Source organism: Trachemys scripta, chromosome 9 (genome assembly GCF_013100865.1).
Source record: "Trachemys scripta elegans isolate TJP31775 chromosome 9, CAS_Tse_1.0, whole genome shotgun sequence".
In the NCBI taxonomy this organism is placed as follows: domain Eukaryota; kingdom Metazoa; phylum Chordata; order Testudines; family Emydidae; genus Trachemys; species Trachemys scripta.
In genome coordinates, this window is record NC_048306.1 from 87,308,415 (window position 1) to 87,325,379 (window position 16,965).

At 39.9% G+C, this 16,965-nt stretch overlaps 1 protein-coding gene across 9 annotated transcripts in view; it reads right to left on the minus strand.

The window, feature by feature from the left end:
- MECOM (MDS1 and EVI1 complex locus) overlaps positions 1-16,965 on the minus strand; it is a 462,967-nt gene that overhangs the window by 11,747 nt on the left and 434,255 nt on the right. For 6 of the 9 annotated variants that reach the window (XM_034782087.1, XM_034782086.1, XM_034782093.1 and 3 more), the window contains 3 exons: positions 14,320-14,346; positions 6,212-6,378; positions 4,765-4,842 (listed from right to left, as the gene is read on the minus strand). In XM_034782087.1, the coding sequence (XP_034637978.1) occupies positions 4,765-4,842; positions 6,212-6,378; positions 14,320-14,346 (272 nt within the window). The remainder of the gene's footprint in view (positions 1-4,764; positions 4,843-6,211; positions 6,379-14,319; positions 14,347-16,965) is intronic. The other 3 variants (XM_034782089.1, XM_034782088.1, XM_034782094.1) reach the window with 1 other exon arrangement.

Sequence of the window (16,965 nt, forward strand, 5' to 3'; positions counted from 1 at the left end):
TAGGTTGGATATTAGGAAAAACTTTTTCACTAGGAGGGTGATGAAGCACTGTAATGAGTTACCTAGGGAGGTGGTGGAATCTCCTTCCTTTGAGGTTTTTAAGGTCAGGCTTGACAAAGCCCTGGCTGGGATGATTTAGTTGGGGATTGGTCCTGCTTTGAGCAGGGGGTTGGACTAGATGACATCCTGAGGTCCCTTCCAACCCTGATATTCTATGATTCTATGACAGTGGTTCCCAAACTTGTTCCGCCGCTTGTGCAGGAAAAGCCCCTGGCGGGCCGGGCCAGTTTGTTTACCTGCCGTGTCAGCAGGTTTGGCTGATCATGGCTCCCAATGGCCGCGGTTCTCTGCTCCACTCCAATGGGACCTGCTGGAAGTGGCGCGGGCCGAGGGACATACTGGCCGCTGCTTCCAGCAGCTCCCATTGGCCTGGAGCAGCGAACCGCGGCCACTGGGTGCCGCGATCGGCTGAACCTGCGGACGCAGCAGGTAAACAAACCGGCCCGGCCCGCCAGGGGCTTTCCCTGCAAAAATGTCTGAACAAGTTTGGGAACCACTGTTCTATGAACTCCACTGACTCGTGACCTACAGGTGCAATTCAGTGAAGTGCTGAGTAACCTTAACATACACTGTAGCTAAAAGGAATTGCGGTTGAGCTTGCTCAGCACCTCACAGGATCCGGGCCAAGAGGCACTCAACATCTTTTATGATCAGGCCCAGTATTAGGATTTGATTCTGCACTCTGTGTTTGGACATAACTCCCCTTGAAATGAAGGATGCTTTTGCCTAAAAAACAACTGCAGGATTTGGGCTCTTGGGATGTAGGTTTTGTTCATATAGTCAGCTTTTCAGCTTCAATCCACACGAGTCTTTTAAAATTTCAAATACTGCATTTAGGAAGAAGCATAATATTTCTGATTTAATTGCATCAAATTAGTTAGGATGATTGATTCCCATGTATTTAAAAGTATTGCCTGCAAAGTTGAGGAGTTTGAAAAACAGTAGAGCATAACTCTACTGTTTCATGTGCTGCCAATACAATACAATACAATTAAACACTTTTGGAAAAAACATGAAACAAATTCCTTCTAATACTCAAATAAGGTAAAACAGGCCATTTTATCTATGCAAAATTATACTGTGTGATTAAATCTTTTTTTGAGGAATTAGTTTGCTCAATTGCTAATCCCAAAGAAAATTCAGTTATCTTCCAAAAACCAGCAATAAACAATCCAGATCTTTAATACTGTGCCAATGTGGGTAGTTTAGTCTATCACTCTGGTACCAGAGGCATCAATTTTCATACTCTGTAGTGATTTGGAGTCCCTAAAGCCTTTACTGTATTGCTCTTTAAGCCATTACTAAGACATACTCTAACTATTCCAAATTCTCTTTCTGGCAACTAGCCAATAGTCTTCATCACCCTAGTTTTTCAATCTTCTACTTTTCCTGTGCTTCAAAACATGTCCATTACACTCTGAACAGCGTCAGTTTTTCAGTGCAGAAATTGTCCATTATGCTTCTAATTGTTTCTGGCTTTTATGTAGTGGACGAGCGTAACACGCTTCAAGATGCAGCTTCAGTCATGAATAAAATTAGATTCAAATCCCATTTCCCAAAAAGACCCAGAAAAAAAAAAACGCATCACAAACAATGAGCTTTTTCTGCTCTTTACAGGTCCTAAAGTGCACAAATTTGTGTGTTTGTTTTATTGGAACATGACTTGGCTTCCTTCCAACTGTTTTTCAATGAATATTTCATTTTCAATAAGCTAATGCTTCAATTCTCATTTCTACATGTGCATAACTATCATGGATATTAATAGCAGATACACATGCTTGTCAGCAAGGGAGTAAAGCCAACTATGTTTTTGGTAATTATATATAGTTCAGAAAGAATTCAAATTAGACAGGAAGTAAATTTATACACCACCATCTTTGAAACTGTTTTTTGTTTTAAATCACATAATCCAAGGAGCACCTGAATTAAGTATAAACACTAACAATAATGCTGCTGTGTTTTTAGGCTCGGATTTACAGAAGTGCCAAGTGATTTAGGAGCATGACTTCCATTGAAAATCAATGGGACTTGTGCGCCTCCCTCACTTAAGCATTTTTGAACCACCTATCCTCAAATGTCAGTCATGTGCAGTGGGTGGGATTCTGTTACCACTGACATCAGTGGAATCAGAGTTAGACCAACCCCCTGTTATGTGTCTAAATAGCTACATCTACTAAGGGCCTGAACCTGAGATGCGGGGCGCCCGTAACACCCACTGAAATCAAGGGGAAAGTCAGCACCAATCCACATCAGGTCCATCCAGAATAAGATCTTTGGAATGTATTTATTATGGATGAATTCTGAAATAATCATATCATCTTACATTTAATACAGCACTTTCTATTCTGCAAGATCCCAAAGCAATTACAAAATCTGAATGTGGAATACAGGAATCTTCTTACTCACAACTGAGATGCTACTACCTCTGGGGTAGAACATGGAAAGGTTTTGGTGTGGTCTAGGCCAGGTGTTGTTTGTTTTAAAAATATGTTTTAACTAATGAGTTTGAAATCCTCTGTGTAGCCAGGGTAAGTTGTATTTCAGCGTGTGTTTGCTGGTCAAGGTGATCCCACTCTCCATTGCAGTAGAGACTGCAGAAACCTGTGGCCATTAAGTGGGGCCTAAGACCAGCGTATCTGTGCGGCGATCACTGATCATTACCGAGACTACCTATACCTCACCATGTGCTCCCTCTTAGAATTGCCTAAAAATATGGCTCTTGTCACACTCAAGGAGTCGTACAGCCCCTCTTCATGGATTCTTCAGTGTTTGTCCCTTCCCATACAGTTCTACATTATTTGGGGCCTGCTCATGAAAAGGGATGTGGGGGAGGATTTTGGCCATAGTTTGCAAAGTGCTTTGAAATAAAAAGTGCAATATATAGAATTGCAGCAAGAGCTTCCCCCCATCCTCCACCCTACACACATACAACCTTTAGTAGGCTATAAGTGGTAAATATCACATGGTTTTTCATTGGATTTTTATGGGTATCCTGCAGTACAATTGTAGTTTGATAGAATCTTGATTTTCAAGGAAGACCAAAAAGCTTATGGAAAGTTTAATTGGACCAACAGTACAGCTGGTAAGGAGCAAAATAATGCCACTGGGGTCAAAGTGGCATTCTCTCCCTACCCTCAAGTTAGGTCAGGTGCATTAGAAAGGTTTTGTCTTCCACTAACACACCAAGCATATAGCACATTGGCATTGGCAGGGCACTAGGCTGAATTGATTACCGGTGTGCTCTGTAGTTACAACAGCCAGTTTCTTCTCTGGATAAGAGATCCTATAGGACAAGGGTTCTCCAACTGGGGTCAGGACCTCTGAGGGGGCTGCGAGGTTATTACATGGGGGGTCATGAGCTGTCAGCCTCCACCCCAAACTCCGCTTTGCCTCCAGCATTTATAATGGTGTTAAATATATAAAAATGTTTTTAATTGATAAGGGGGGCTCACACTCAGAGGCTTGCTATGTGAAAGTACAAAAGTTTGAGAATCACTGCTATAGGAGATCCTATTTCTGTGCATTAAGGCAGGTGGGAGACTCATATTGTCAAAGCATTTTCAATAACTTCATGTCTTCAAGTCCCTACCCCACACCCTGCTGGTAACATCGACCAAAAAGGAGCTGAGCTTTGAGACTCTCATCAAGAAGTGGCAACAGAGAGTCCTGTGGCACTTTTAAGACTAACAGATGTATTGGAGCATAAGCTTTCATGGGTGAATGCCCACTTCGTCAGACGCAAGACTCTCTCTGTTGCTTTTTACAGATCCAGACTAACACGGCTACCCCTCTGTTACTTGATCAAGAAATGGCGTTATAATGGAGGTAAATATCCTTCCTCACCCCTACCCTTGTGAGTGAACATGCCCAAATAGAGTTGGGAGCCAACAGCTAAATTAGACCACTGCCTCACAGACCCTTAAAATTAATGGATACATAGGAAGGAGAGGGAACATTAAATTTCCTAAATCCGCACACACCAACCAGCAAATAATATTATGAACAAAATTAAAAACATTTGCTAATAATGATACTCAGAATCCCAAAGTGTTTTACAGACACTAATTTATCCTTACCACACCTCTGTGAAGGAGGCAAGTACTATTGTTCCTGTTTTTCAGATTGGGAAATTGAGGCATGGAGATGGTTAGGGCTGAGATTTTCAAGTTGCCTTGACACACAGTTCCCATTGAAATTAATAGGAGACGTCTAAATCTTCAAGGCAGCTTTGAAAAATCTCTCCCTAAGAGTATACCGACACTGTGATAAAAGGCCCGCAGCACTGAGTCTCAGAGACTGGGTCAGCTGACAGTGTGGTTACAGGGCTCAGGTTACAGGCTGATAAAATTGCAGTGGAGACTGTACCACTGACTCATGGGCTCAGAGGGCTCAGAGCCTGATGGCTACGCTGCAATTCTATTGCCCAGCAGCCCAAGCCCGCAAGCCCAAGTCAGCTGACCTAGACTCTGCGACTCACTGCCAAGGTTTTTTTCATCTCAGTGTAGACATGTCCTAAGTGTCTTTCCCAACGGAACTGAAGGCCTGATTCAAAACCTACTGACATCAACGGAAAGACTCCCATTGATTTTAATAAGCCTGTAATGAGTCAGTGCCAGAATTGGGGACAAAACACAATATTGAACTCCCATTCCCCTGCTGTAAACACTAGGCCATGCTCATGACCACAAACACATGTTATTATACCTGTAAGGCTGCTCTCCAGTGTGCGTTCTCAGGTGACGTGTTAAGTTAGCCGATCTTGGGAAAATCTTGCCACAGTATCTGTGATTAGAAAACAGTTTATATGACAAAGTCATATCGCCGTTGACTTTATTTCACTGTGAACTACATAATGCACCAGATGCACAGCCATAATTTAATCAATTCTGTATGGTACTGGGATTTCTTAGGCCTTTAAAAGATTCGATGAAGGCATCAGACAAATATAAATAACCCATGAATGAAGCCTGAATTACTGGCACTTGCTGGATTTCCTTGCACATAAGCAAGCAATTTATGCAAATAGACATTAATTTTAATTACCTTCCAAAATTCTAACCTTATTAATTCCATATCTGTCACATTCATGTTTTGGAAGCATGAAAATCTGTTATTTGAGGCTTGGGATTCTGGTTTGAGGTAAGGAGATTTCAATTCTTTCCACTTATTCTATGTGTCAGCAAATGTGACATCATTCTGTGCATTGAATAGGATCAGAGCAGACAAGATTCAAAGACCTAATCCATCAAGGTATGTTTCTATAACAACTTGTCTTGAAAGGTGACATGTTTTCAAAAAGATCAGATAAACTGATATGCCAGTGTCAAATACCCTAGCATTCTAGAGATGATATAGAGACTTAAATAAGGCAATTTTAAAAATCATTCCACCATTTCCCTATTTCACAGGGAACTATAATAACAATAAAACCTCCTCAAGGCTCCCAGGTAGCATTCCAAGAAACTGCATGATTAGAACAGTTACATTAAGGACCTTCAGCTCAATCTTGCATGGTAATAAGCACTCTCAACTCCCTCTGAAGGTAATGTCAGTTACGGGTGCCATGCATAAAGGACACTTTCAGAAGCTTTCAGGATTTGGCCCTATATTTGGAACATACAGTTTATTATTTCATACCAAGCTATACAAGCATGACCCTGATCCTTCTCACATTGACAAAATTCTGATTGACTTCATTCATACATGCAATGACTATGAACTTATAGTTTTTGTTAAGGCTGTAAACATATGTCCTTATAATTCATATATTTTGTGAAAGATCCCTTCTGACATTAGAGGCAGATGGTCTGAGGAAAGCAGCCCTGTAGCTTGTGATCAGAAAAATTAATAGTGAAAGCGCATTTATTAATATAAAGGTGATGAGGAAATTTGGGAACAAGCTTGTTTATGCAGTATTTTCAGCCTCATTTATCAAACTCGAGTGATGTAGGACAAATTCCTCATATAATAACAAAAAAACAAAACGCTGTTTCTGCGTTTGACTGAATAAAGAGCACTTTGAAATACTATAGACTTTCCATGATCTCTATTAATCATCCAATCAGGAGTAATTTCTAAAGTAAACAGCAGCGTCTTTTGAAAGCAGAGAAGAGATGTTAGGAGACCCTGTCATGATTAGCTCAGCAATTACCTGCAGGTATAGCGTTCCTTGCCCTTCCTCAGGAGGTTTTCTGGTAGGGCACTCGGTGGGGCTCGGAAGTTGAACATGGAAGGGACAGATTGTATGAGTTCACTAGCTTCTGGTTTCAGGGTACTAAAACTCTCTAGTTTTTCAGCCATGTTTTCTATAGCTGACATCTGCAAGAGGAAAGGAAAAAAGAAAACATCACAGTGAAGGTGCTCTTTTTCTATACAGATAATTCTAAACACAAGGAACTCCATTCAAAAAATGACTGCGTAGAAAACTATTTTGGTTTTCACTCTGTGAGTAGGACAAAGTGATGGAAAACTATGTTATCAGAGTTTGAATAAGACAAGTAACTTTTACTGACAATAGATCACTCCACAGCAGTGACGATGCTATACAGTACTTGCCAGTTCCTGTTCATCTAGCAGATCTTGTTTCCTAATTTCTGTACATGCTAATGAATAACTAATTCTGTATGAGATCTAAACTAATTGGTATGAAGGCTTATAAAATATTTACATTCAAATACTTTTTTTTGCACTACAGTTTAGATTCCTATGCTTTTCGGCTACATTGTATTAATGTTCTTGTTCCTATAGTAATTATTTGCAAACTCTGTATAAGGCAGATCCTATACTTGGGCTTGATCAGGTAAAAATAATGGGTGATCTGGAGTTGTCTTGTGGCAAGGATTCTTGTTCTCGCTGAAATCAACTGGAATTTTGCCATTAACTTGAATGGGAACAAGATCTGACTTTACATGCACATACCACAAAAAAGATATGTCCTCTAAAAATGATCCCTTGGAGAAGCTGAGTCTTATTGGAAAGTACCTGTAGCTGGTAGCAGAAGGATTCTTTTTAAGTTAGCACCTGCAATTTTCACATATAAATCTGACTCAGTGTATACATTGTGACCCTGAAGATAGCAAGTCACATTCGGATTTGAATTACATGGTGTAAATTCAGAATTAAGTGGAATTACACTCTCTAATCTAAAGGATGGCAGAATTAGCCTCATAGGCCACAGGTGTTGACACACTCGATATATCAGTTCCCATTAAGCAGGAACTGATATATACTGTGATCTCTTAACAAAATTTACCCTTAACTGTTTAGGGATTTCTTTCTTAGTGTTCTAATCTCATATGCTGGCTGGTTTGACTGCCCTCACTCCATCCATTAAAAATACTCTATAATAATACTCAAAAAGCACTATGGCCAACTTTTTCAAAAGTGATTTTGGAGGCCTCAGATTTTGGGTGCCCAACCTTAGACACCTTAAAGGAACCTGATTTTCAGAGTGTGGGTGCTCAGCACTTTCAGGCCCCTTGAAGATGTCTCAGGTTTGGCACCTCAAAAAATTGCCCCAAATCATCTGTCAGGTTTGAAAACCTTGGCAACACTGCAGAACACGGTAACATTTGAAAATAAGAGTTTCCTCATCTCATTCCCCCCTCAAAAATCACAGGGCTACAACTCAAGATTATAAAAGGCACACCACCATGCAGTCTTCTGAGAAACTGATAGAATGGAAGCCTAAAGGAAAAAGCCTAAACATTTTACAAAGAAGGAGAAAGTTACTTTAAAGCTCTTAAAACTAATTCTCCTCTCTCTTCCCACAACATAAATAAAAAAACATTTCTAGTGAAGTCAATGGAATTACACTATCCCAGTGTAAGAACCCAAATCTGCCTCATTAGCCAGTGTTTAATAGTAGCTTACTACATGGGTAATGCCACTGAAACTAACTGATACTAAGGATGAGCAAGAGTTGCAGAAGGATCTGATTTGCCTCTCACGCAGATTGGGATAACTCCACTGCCTTAAGAGGAAATACACCTGATTTACACTGGTGTAAGGGGGGGGGGGGCAGAAAAGTGCAAGGAGATTATTTTTCATAATACACCATAGGATTAATAAAGTAATATTCAAGAGACAGAATATTTTTCATGGAACCTTCCTCTAAAGTCTATGGTGCGATTGGTCTGATTTTGATGCTTTTGTTACCAAAAAAAATTGTACGCTTGTTTCTTGAAATGACTATTCATGTTCTGGTTAGCTCAGGGTTTTGTTTTTCCCTTTGCCTCATAGCCTGCCCTCTCATTTCATGCTCAGACTCCTAATGCACACTACAAATTGCAATGTACAGGGTACCACTGCCAATTTGCCAAATGTCTTTCATCAAACATGGTGCAAAAAAGCACAGAGGGAAGTCAAGATACATTTACTTGTCAGGCAACGAATGTGAAAGCATTGAGAGGCAGTAGGGGCTGTAAGCTCTGGGGTTTGATTCATAATCACTCAGCTGCTAAAACATTCTCCATAGATGCAAGTGGACAGCACATTTGTCAATATGAAGGATTTTGACATGTACTGATCACAGGGCTGAGATATGTAATGATGCTGCTTCTGGGATAGGAGGTAATTCTTCTCAGCAGAGCAATGTCATTATCAACCCATACAGCTCAACATCACCATAAATTTATTTTTATACCACTTCATATTCTTCTGTACTCAGAATCGATTCTTAAAGCATTTATGATTGTATTTCCACTGCCTTTAATTCCTTCTAATTGTTCCTGGCAAGTAACCATTCTGATATTTTACTATTGCAGAGAATAGATGGCTTGAATGAAAAATGACCTTTGGCCTTCAGGCTGATTAGCACTGACAAGACAGTGCATGGGTTATGATAGTACATATTTATGGTGAAGAATAATAAGTGCATTGAGGAGGATAATAAATGTTTTATTTATGTATATGTAATACTCAAGTCAGTTTCATTATATAGGGGTGTTAAATCATTTTTTGATCAAATCAACATTTTTCATGTACATGAATCCCTACAGTAATATATTAAATAAACTATTTTCCTATTTACATTTAAAATGACTTAGTCATCTTAGTATCATTATTTTATTTGCAGCTTTGGGGCGTGATTCTGCTCTGGCAGTGATACAAATCAGAACTAAGTTCACTGATGTCAATGGGGCTACACCAGTGTGAGGTCAGAATCAGGTCCTTAGTTTCTTATTCACAGAAAGTACAAGCACTTCCAATTACTGGAAAGCAATGATAGCTTTTTAGAAACACATGACTTGCCATGAGAATTACTATAAGGTTTTTTGTTTGTTTGTTTGTTTTTTTAAGAATGTAGAATGTAGTTACTTTACATGGTTTATATTGTTAAAAAAATGCACCATCACCAAGAGGAAATATTAAGTATTTGGGGTCAGATCCTCAACTGGTGTAAATCAATATAGTGCCACTGAAGTCATTGGAGTTACACCAGTTTATATCAGCTGAGGATATAGCTCCCAGAATCCAAACAATGCACATTTTTAAAAGGTAATAAGAAAAATAATGACTATTAAAATGGGCGGCTTTCCTTTGCTTTGCAGGCAGCCAGCCCTGAAATAAAGAAGGGGTAAAAGTGAGGGAAGGGTAAGCTATTAACTCCCTTCTTTCCTCTTGCACATATGTTTTTTGCCCATTTGTATTCCCTCCACTCATCGCCGAGAACCACTGAAGCAACATAAAAGCTATCAGTGAATCCTTCCTTTCAGCATCTTAATGCTGGCTACGGTAGCACTTTGCCTCAGCTAGAAGGAAGGGTCGCGGTTTCCCCAACAGAGCAGATCCTCTTCCCTCCCCCCTCCCCCCAAAAAACCCCTCTAAGGCAGAATTGAGGATTAGAGGATATAGCAGCAATGTAAGGTAAGAAAACCTTTCAGGAATGGCATAGTTATCAAAGTAGCAGCCATTAGCAACTCAGGAGATTCAGAGATGATGTTGGATTTAAAATAAAGTGAAACACTTGAAAGCACAACCGTACTGGGAATCAGAAAGGGAGAGAACACACCATGGTCCTTGGTTCCCCAGCTGACCTCAATGAATCAGCTCCTCACTACATCTCAGGTGCTTCCTGCTACTCTAGATTCCACACTTCGAGCCCTAATCCCCCTTCCCCAGCTTTGCTTCCCTATAGATCTTCTAAAGTCCACAGGGCCTCCTGTGATCCATGGTAGATCCCAGGGAACCAGGGGCCTACTCTGGTCTGCTGTAGCTTCTGCAGCCGTATATCCCCAAAAATAGCATGTCTGAATGACTTCAGATTCTCGTAACTGATCACTGGTCTCTAGCCCTTCCTGCAAAAATTTGAAGTGGAAATTCTTTTTTGAGTAGTTGGGGCGCTCCTGGATAAACAAAATAAATCTCAGTCTTAACAATGGAGGGGCTGCAATGATCAGTGAAACACTGATCTGCCAGGAGGGTAACTTAGCAGCGTGACAGACACTGGAAGGTTAGGTAGATAGTTACTGAAACAGGATTCACTTCCTCTAGCCTGTGGTCTCAAATCCAAAATCTCTTCCCACACCAAGATGCTCCCCTTCCACAATTTACAGATAATCTGATTCTTTATCACAAGACTGCCCAGGGCACTGCACCACATTATAAGTGGAATGGGTTTCTGCAGATCTTTATACCAAATTCTGATATCTCTCCATTCAAGTGAGTATTTAGGGTTCAGTTATGCCATCAAGGTACAGCCATACCTTGGAGACAGTGAAGAACCAAGCCACCCCTGGGTGACTCTGGGAGGAATTGTGTCACAATGAAGCAAAATTGCTTCTGGTACTCCCAGGAACAAAGGGGGAGCATGCCTATCATACCACCTCTCTGGACAATAGACTATGCTTCCCCCTTCGTACCTGAGGGTTCATCCAAAGCCCAGTGAAGCCAATGAACATCTTTCCAATTACTTTAATGGGCTCTGGATCAGACCCCCGGGAATGTTCACTGATCAGTATGAAGTCCAGAGCATAGCCCCACACTCTCCACCTCTTTTGGGGTGGCTTGCACCCCAGGTCAGGCTAAGAGAGAGCACTCCTTGTATTGAGGGAACACTGGCCACTGCATGGTGCAGTTGTCGGGGGAGGAAAGGCACAATCTGACTCTTAGTGTAGAATTAGTGTAATTTATACATCTACAGAGCAAGTTAGCTGAGGAGGTAAGAGAGCGAGAAGATTGCATTACATATTTTACATAAAGTTATTGCCTTATGGACAAGTAATGTCTGCTGCTAATCTGAGATCAGAGAATGGCAGTATTTTATAAAGCACTGTAATTTTTTGATTTACATATATGAGAGTTGTTGATTCTATCTGAGTCCAGATGTCTGGAAAAGGAAGTAGCTTTACCCCCACCTCCCTCCTGTCCCTAAGAGGCTATTAACCGCATACTGACGCAAACCGATATGTAGTTACAATTCCCTAGCGCTGACCCAAAAAGGCAGACATTACCATAATCGGATAAAACAAGTATTTATAAACATTTCAACAGGCTAGATATCATCAACAAGGGTCTCAGACATTTGTCTTAAGATTTATTTGCAGCAGCAGAAAATCAGTGACATACATAAAGGAGGGTTTATTTTAAAAAAAATTTTTTAAAGGATAACCTGATAGTATGAAATGATCTAGAAACTAGTATCAATGACGTGCATGACCTAATGTTTTACAAATTAGAATCCTTAATGCTATTATCGTAAAAACAACTGACTTTATGGCCATAACTCATGGGAAAGGATTGTACAAACGTTTGTTTTCTATTTTTATTCGTCTTATTTAAAGGAATTTCAAAATCCTGACGATTAAAGGTCAGCAGTTCTACCTCCCTACCCAAAACTATAATGATTTCTTTAAAAACATGACTTTTGGTCAATTTGTTGTACTGCAATCCCATACTTCATCACATTCATGTTCATGACCGAGACTGAATGACTAAATTTTGTGAAGTATCAAGTAAAGATCAAAATCTGATCTCAGGTATACCAGTATAAATCCAGAGTCTCCACTGACACTGATGTAGCTGATTTAGATTTAAACTGGTGTAACAGAGTGCAGATCTTGGCCTATAATAAACACAACAAACGAAAAAGCATGAATAATTCATCCCAAAATGCATTTTTATTTATATGGATAACTATTTTAATTATTTATCATAATTCTTCATTGCAAATGAAGTCCTAATTGAATTACAAGATGTCTTTATAGCACACTGCTTCTAAACTTTAGTGAGAGGTGGGGACAGAGTGCCAAGTTTTTGGGGGTGGATTATAAAGTGTGCAGATTGACTATATTGTGATCCATTCAAAATAGAGTGTTTCCAATTGATCTGGACTATAGGATTCGTGCCACAGAGTGAAAAATAACGTTAAATAAACTTAAAATAGATGAACCAGGATGCCATGAGTTGAGATATACAGGTTCAAGTGACACATTCAAACCCTTCAAATTGGAGACAAAACCATCCATAAATCAGCACCTTCCTCCAATCAGTTTAACAGTATGCTTTCAATACATATTGTATTGCAGCTGTTCAACCATCATCATGGCTAGAGGACAAAAAAAGAAAATAGTCCGATGACATAAATTTGGGGACAGAGCCAACATTAGGGAGAGAGGGTGGAAGAGAAAGAATGTACTGAGATTTTTTCTGTTGCATAATTACCACAATACAGAGCTGTTATTTTAAAAGCATAGTGGATCCAGAGTGCATCTTACAAGTCACTTAATCCTCCCAACACCTTTAGATGACACCATTTTGAATTCACTCCACGGAGCGAAAAAATGTCTGGGGCCATCTATGATGATGTCAAAGCTGTGCTGTCTATTTCTGTTTTACACCTATTTATTGCCTATGGCCACTTAAATTGATTCTTCCATGCCAAATTATCACGGGTGAAATTCATCACTTTGAATGGGGCCAGCACACAGCGCCTGAGTTCTCTCCAGTCCCAATCAATTCCTCAAAACAGGGTTCCAGTTCAAAAATAAGGTGTAAGTGATGCATAGGCCATTTGCTGGCCCTCTGCATAGGGACTAAATTCCATCCATTGAGCGCATCATTGTCAGCTCATTGCTATCACTAATAATACTTCATACGTATAGCCTGATCCAATGCCCATTGACATCAGTCTCTGCTTTGAATGGGAATTAATCAGGCCCTGAAATAGCACCTTACATCTGAGGACTTTATGAAGATGAGTAAGTATCATTATCATTATTCGCATTTTACAGATGGGAAATAGAGGGTTTAAAAGCCAGATTTACAGAAAGTAAGACTAAGGTCCACAAATATTTTTGTACGCTTAACTGTGGTACTTGGGTTGCAAATGAGCATTTGGGCATCTAAATATTCATTTGCATGTGCAAATGCCCCTCCCCCTTTTTTTCTTTTACACTGCTGAAGTCGTTCTGTGCACAAAAGTAGGCATGAAAAAATGTGTCCGGATCTCAGGCCACATTTTATGAAAGTCTGGCCTTAGTCTTGAGACACTATCTCAAGTCACAGTGAATGAGCAGAACAGAACATTGGTTTCCTGACTCTGACTCTCCTATTGTAGCCCCTAAGCCAGGATGTCAGGAGAATTCTGGGATTAGTAGTTATTGGTTAATTGCAGCTGCTGCAGGGGCAGCAAAGTAAGAACAAAACACTGTGTTATTTGGGGGATTATAAAAGTAGTTAAAAAGACTATTTGGATTTCCACATCAATTTGGTACTGGATTTAAATATGAGATTAAAGGGGGAAAAAGCTTACTCTCAATTTTACCCCATTCATGCGCCTGTTCTCATTCATTTCATGTGCCTACATGAAAGAAGAATTGGACCCAAAGGCCCCAAATCAATGTGTGTTGTATCTGTGATGTAAGGGCTGAATTGGGTACTTTAAAGTCTAGAATCCAGAGGATTTTGATCATCAGATTATAATACCTGTAATGGAGGTAAAATTTGAGGCCTAAACTTTCAGCATACCCTGGAGGCAAATAGCTTGTAGTAGCCTCACTAAAATACATCCAAAGGGCCACATGGTGAAGTCCTTACCTAGGCAAAACTCCCATTGCCTTCAATAAGAATAGACTGCAGGATTACGTAGGAAGAAGACCAATGTGACATGGCAAGATATTATCCACTACAGCTATGACATTCAGTAGGAAAGCACGTGGCATACTCCATAACTATGCAGAGGGTTATCTTTCATGTTATGCTTTTCTTATGCAATTTATTTTACAATGTTTAAATCAAAAATATAAGCAAATAACTTACCCAAGTTCTTTGATCAGGCAATTGGAACTGGGAGCAAAATTGAAACAAAAACAACACATTATTCCTGCATTGGAACCCTTATTGCAATCAATCTATTGTGAAGTTAGCTAAGGTTTCACAGTGAGTGGATTGTTTGCTTTTGGGCACACTCTACCTAAATGCAATCTTTGAAGTGGCAATTTATTGCAAAATATGACCAACTGACCTATTCTTGTACAGATTTAGGGCCCTAGGCTTTAAGGGGAATTTTTTCTGAGCAGGGACTGTGTAACAACTATAGGAATTGTACCTTAATATTTCTCTCTCTCCTCTAGTCTAAAAATTTATTTTAGAAGCCTATCCCATAGCTCTCATAGCATCTGATTACAAGGATGCAAATTAACCTCTTGCTTAAGCAAATGAAAAACTCCAGGCAATAAATGTAGCTATAAAAATAAGAATTTGTAGAAGAACGGAAATATTTGAATTTACTTCACAAATGTTTTTTACAGAGATAATTTTACCCTACCATTAGAAAGTGAAAATACATGGTGGAATCTGCAATTATATTAATAACCTGGGGACAATAGGTATACCCACAAAAAAGGTTGCTTGGCTAATTTGCCTCTCTGGTACTAAATATTGGGTCAAATTCTACGTTGGGATGTAGGGAGTGGTTTCCACTGAAGTTGATAAGAGGGCAGACTTTAGCCCTTTATGATTTGACAGGTTGTGCAATAGCATTTTTATTTTCATTTGCTATGTTTAAAAATGCACATTACACTCAAGACTTCATGTCACACCATCTCTTACAAGCTAAGCAGTCATCCCTAGCACCCAGATAAATGATGAAAAATGAAGACCAGCTGTTCCCATGTATTCTTTCTATTGCACAATCAGAGCCTGTATGATAATGTGTGAATTGCTATAAATGTACATCATTTATCTCACTGTATATTTTGAATGAATACTCTGTAACAGAGTACAGCTAAAGAAATTAATACGAATTAATATGGCATCATCTGATATAACCCAGGAATACCATTTTAAAAAATGATAGGTTCATTATAGATCATCCCTATACATGGTACAAGGGGACACTTTTTAGGCAGGGTAATACTTTACACAGCTGGATAATGATTCTTACTCAGGCCAAAGGGCATACGATGTACAGACAAATGGCATCCTCACACTAGGTTGAGATCTATGGGGACAAGTCAGCTTCACTTGCCCATGGTCCCTCTGATTCTCTCAGAGCAAGGCAACCCATGCTGCCATTGATTTGTCTCACACCAGCTGCCATCCCATACCCTCTCTGAAATATGGAAAAGCCATAATTATTCCGCATTTTCTATAGTGCCATACCTGTGCATTAGAGGCATTAATAAAGACACAATTCCTGCTCCAAAGAGTTTATAATCTACTTCAGAAAACCTCAGAACATGAAGCTGGCCAAAGAAGGGGACAGGGAAAGAAGAGACAAGGTGTAAAAATAAAGAGAAATATATTATATGTAGAGAAAAATCATATAGGACCCGACCATTTTAAATAGAGACTGTGCGGTGGGAATGACTTGCCTAACTCAGCCATAATTTATGATTCTCTAAAGGGGGAGGGATAGCTCAGTGGTTTGAGCATTAGCCTGCTAAACCCAGAGTTGTGAATTCAATCCTTGAGGGGGCCTCTTAGGGATCTAGGGCAAAATCAGTACTGCTAGTGAAGGCAGGGGGCTGGACTCAATGACCTTTCGGGGTCCCTTCCAGTTCTAGGAGATAGGTATATCTCCATATATTATTAAAAAATGACAACTCCTCCCCTAGCCATGCAGCATTGACCTCCCACATTGCAGTCACAGAAGGGCAACAAGAGGTTGTATGATGGGAAGAGATACAATATGTTGGCCTTTCATCACTCTGTACTTCCTCTCGGGTTTTCTGGGGTTTTTGCTCCTCTTCTTACCAGACAATGGAGAAGAGCGCTTACCCCAATATCATTAAAATGTTTGGAAATCCCAGGCTGAGTTCCCTGCTAGTGTAAATGGGTGTGGCTCCATTGACTTCAAAAAGTTTCCCTCATTTATACCAGCAGGGAATTTTGCAAGTTCTCTGTGAAGAAAACACTAAGGGTGAAATCCTGACCCCATTTAAGTTAATAACAAAACTCTCATTGACCTCAGTGAGCCAAGCATTCACCCTAGATGCCTAGCATATCCTCTCTTGAAATCCTATGTCTACTGTATGCCTTTAACTCCCTCCTCCATCTTCCCTCCTCATATGTTATTTATTTAGATTTCTGCTGCACTATATAAAAGCGTGTCCAATCCAAACCGTGGGCACCTCTGACAAGCCCTGAAGAATACATTCATGCATAAACAGACTCCATCAGACCCACAGATCACAGTACCCCAGCAGCAACATAAATATACCAAAATGTGATAAACTCCTCCAGCAAAACTACTAGAAGCCTCTCCCCATTTCAATCGAGCTACACAGATTTATGCCAGCTGAGGACCTGACCATCACTGAATTTCTACCAGGCAGTGCAACACCTGAAATGTTCTCTCTGTAAATGTATTATAGCTGTGTGTGAGGCTCCTTAACTACTCTGTTTTTTTTAAACAGACCTAGAAAATGTATGCCTACTTTGTCTTTGCAATACCACAAAGTC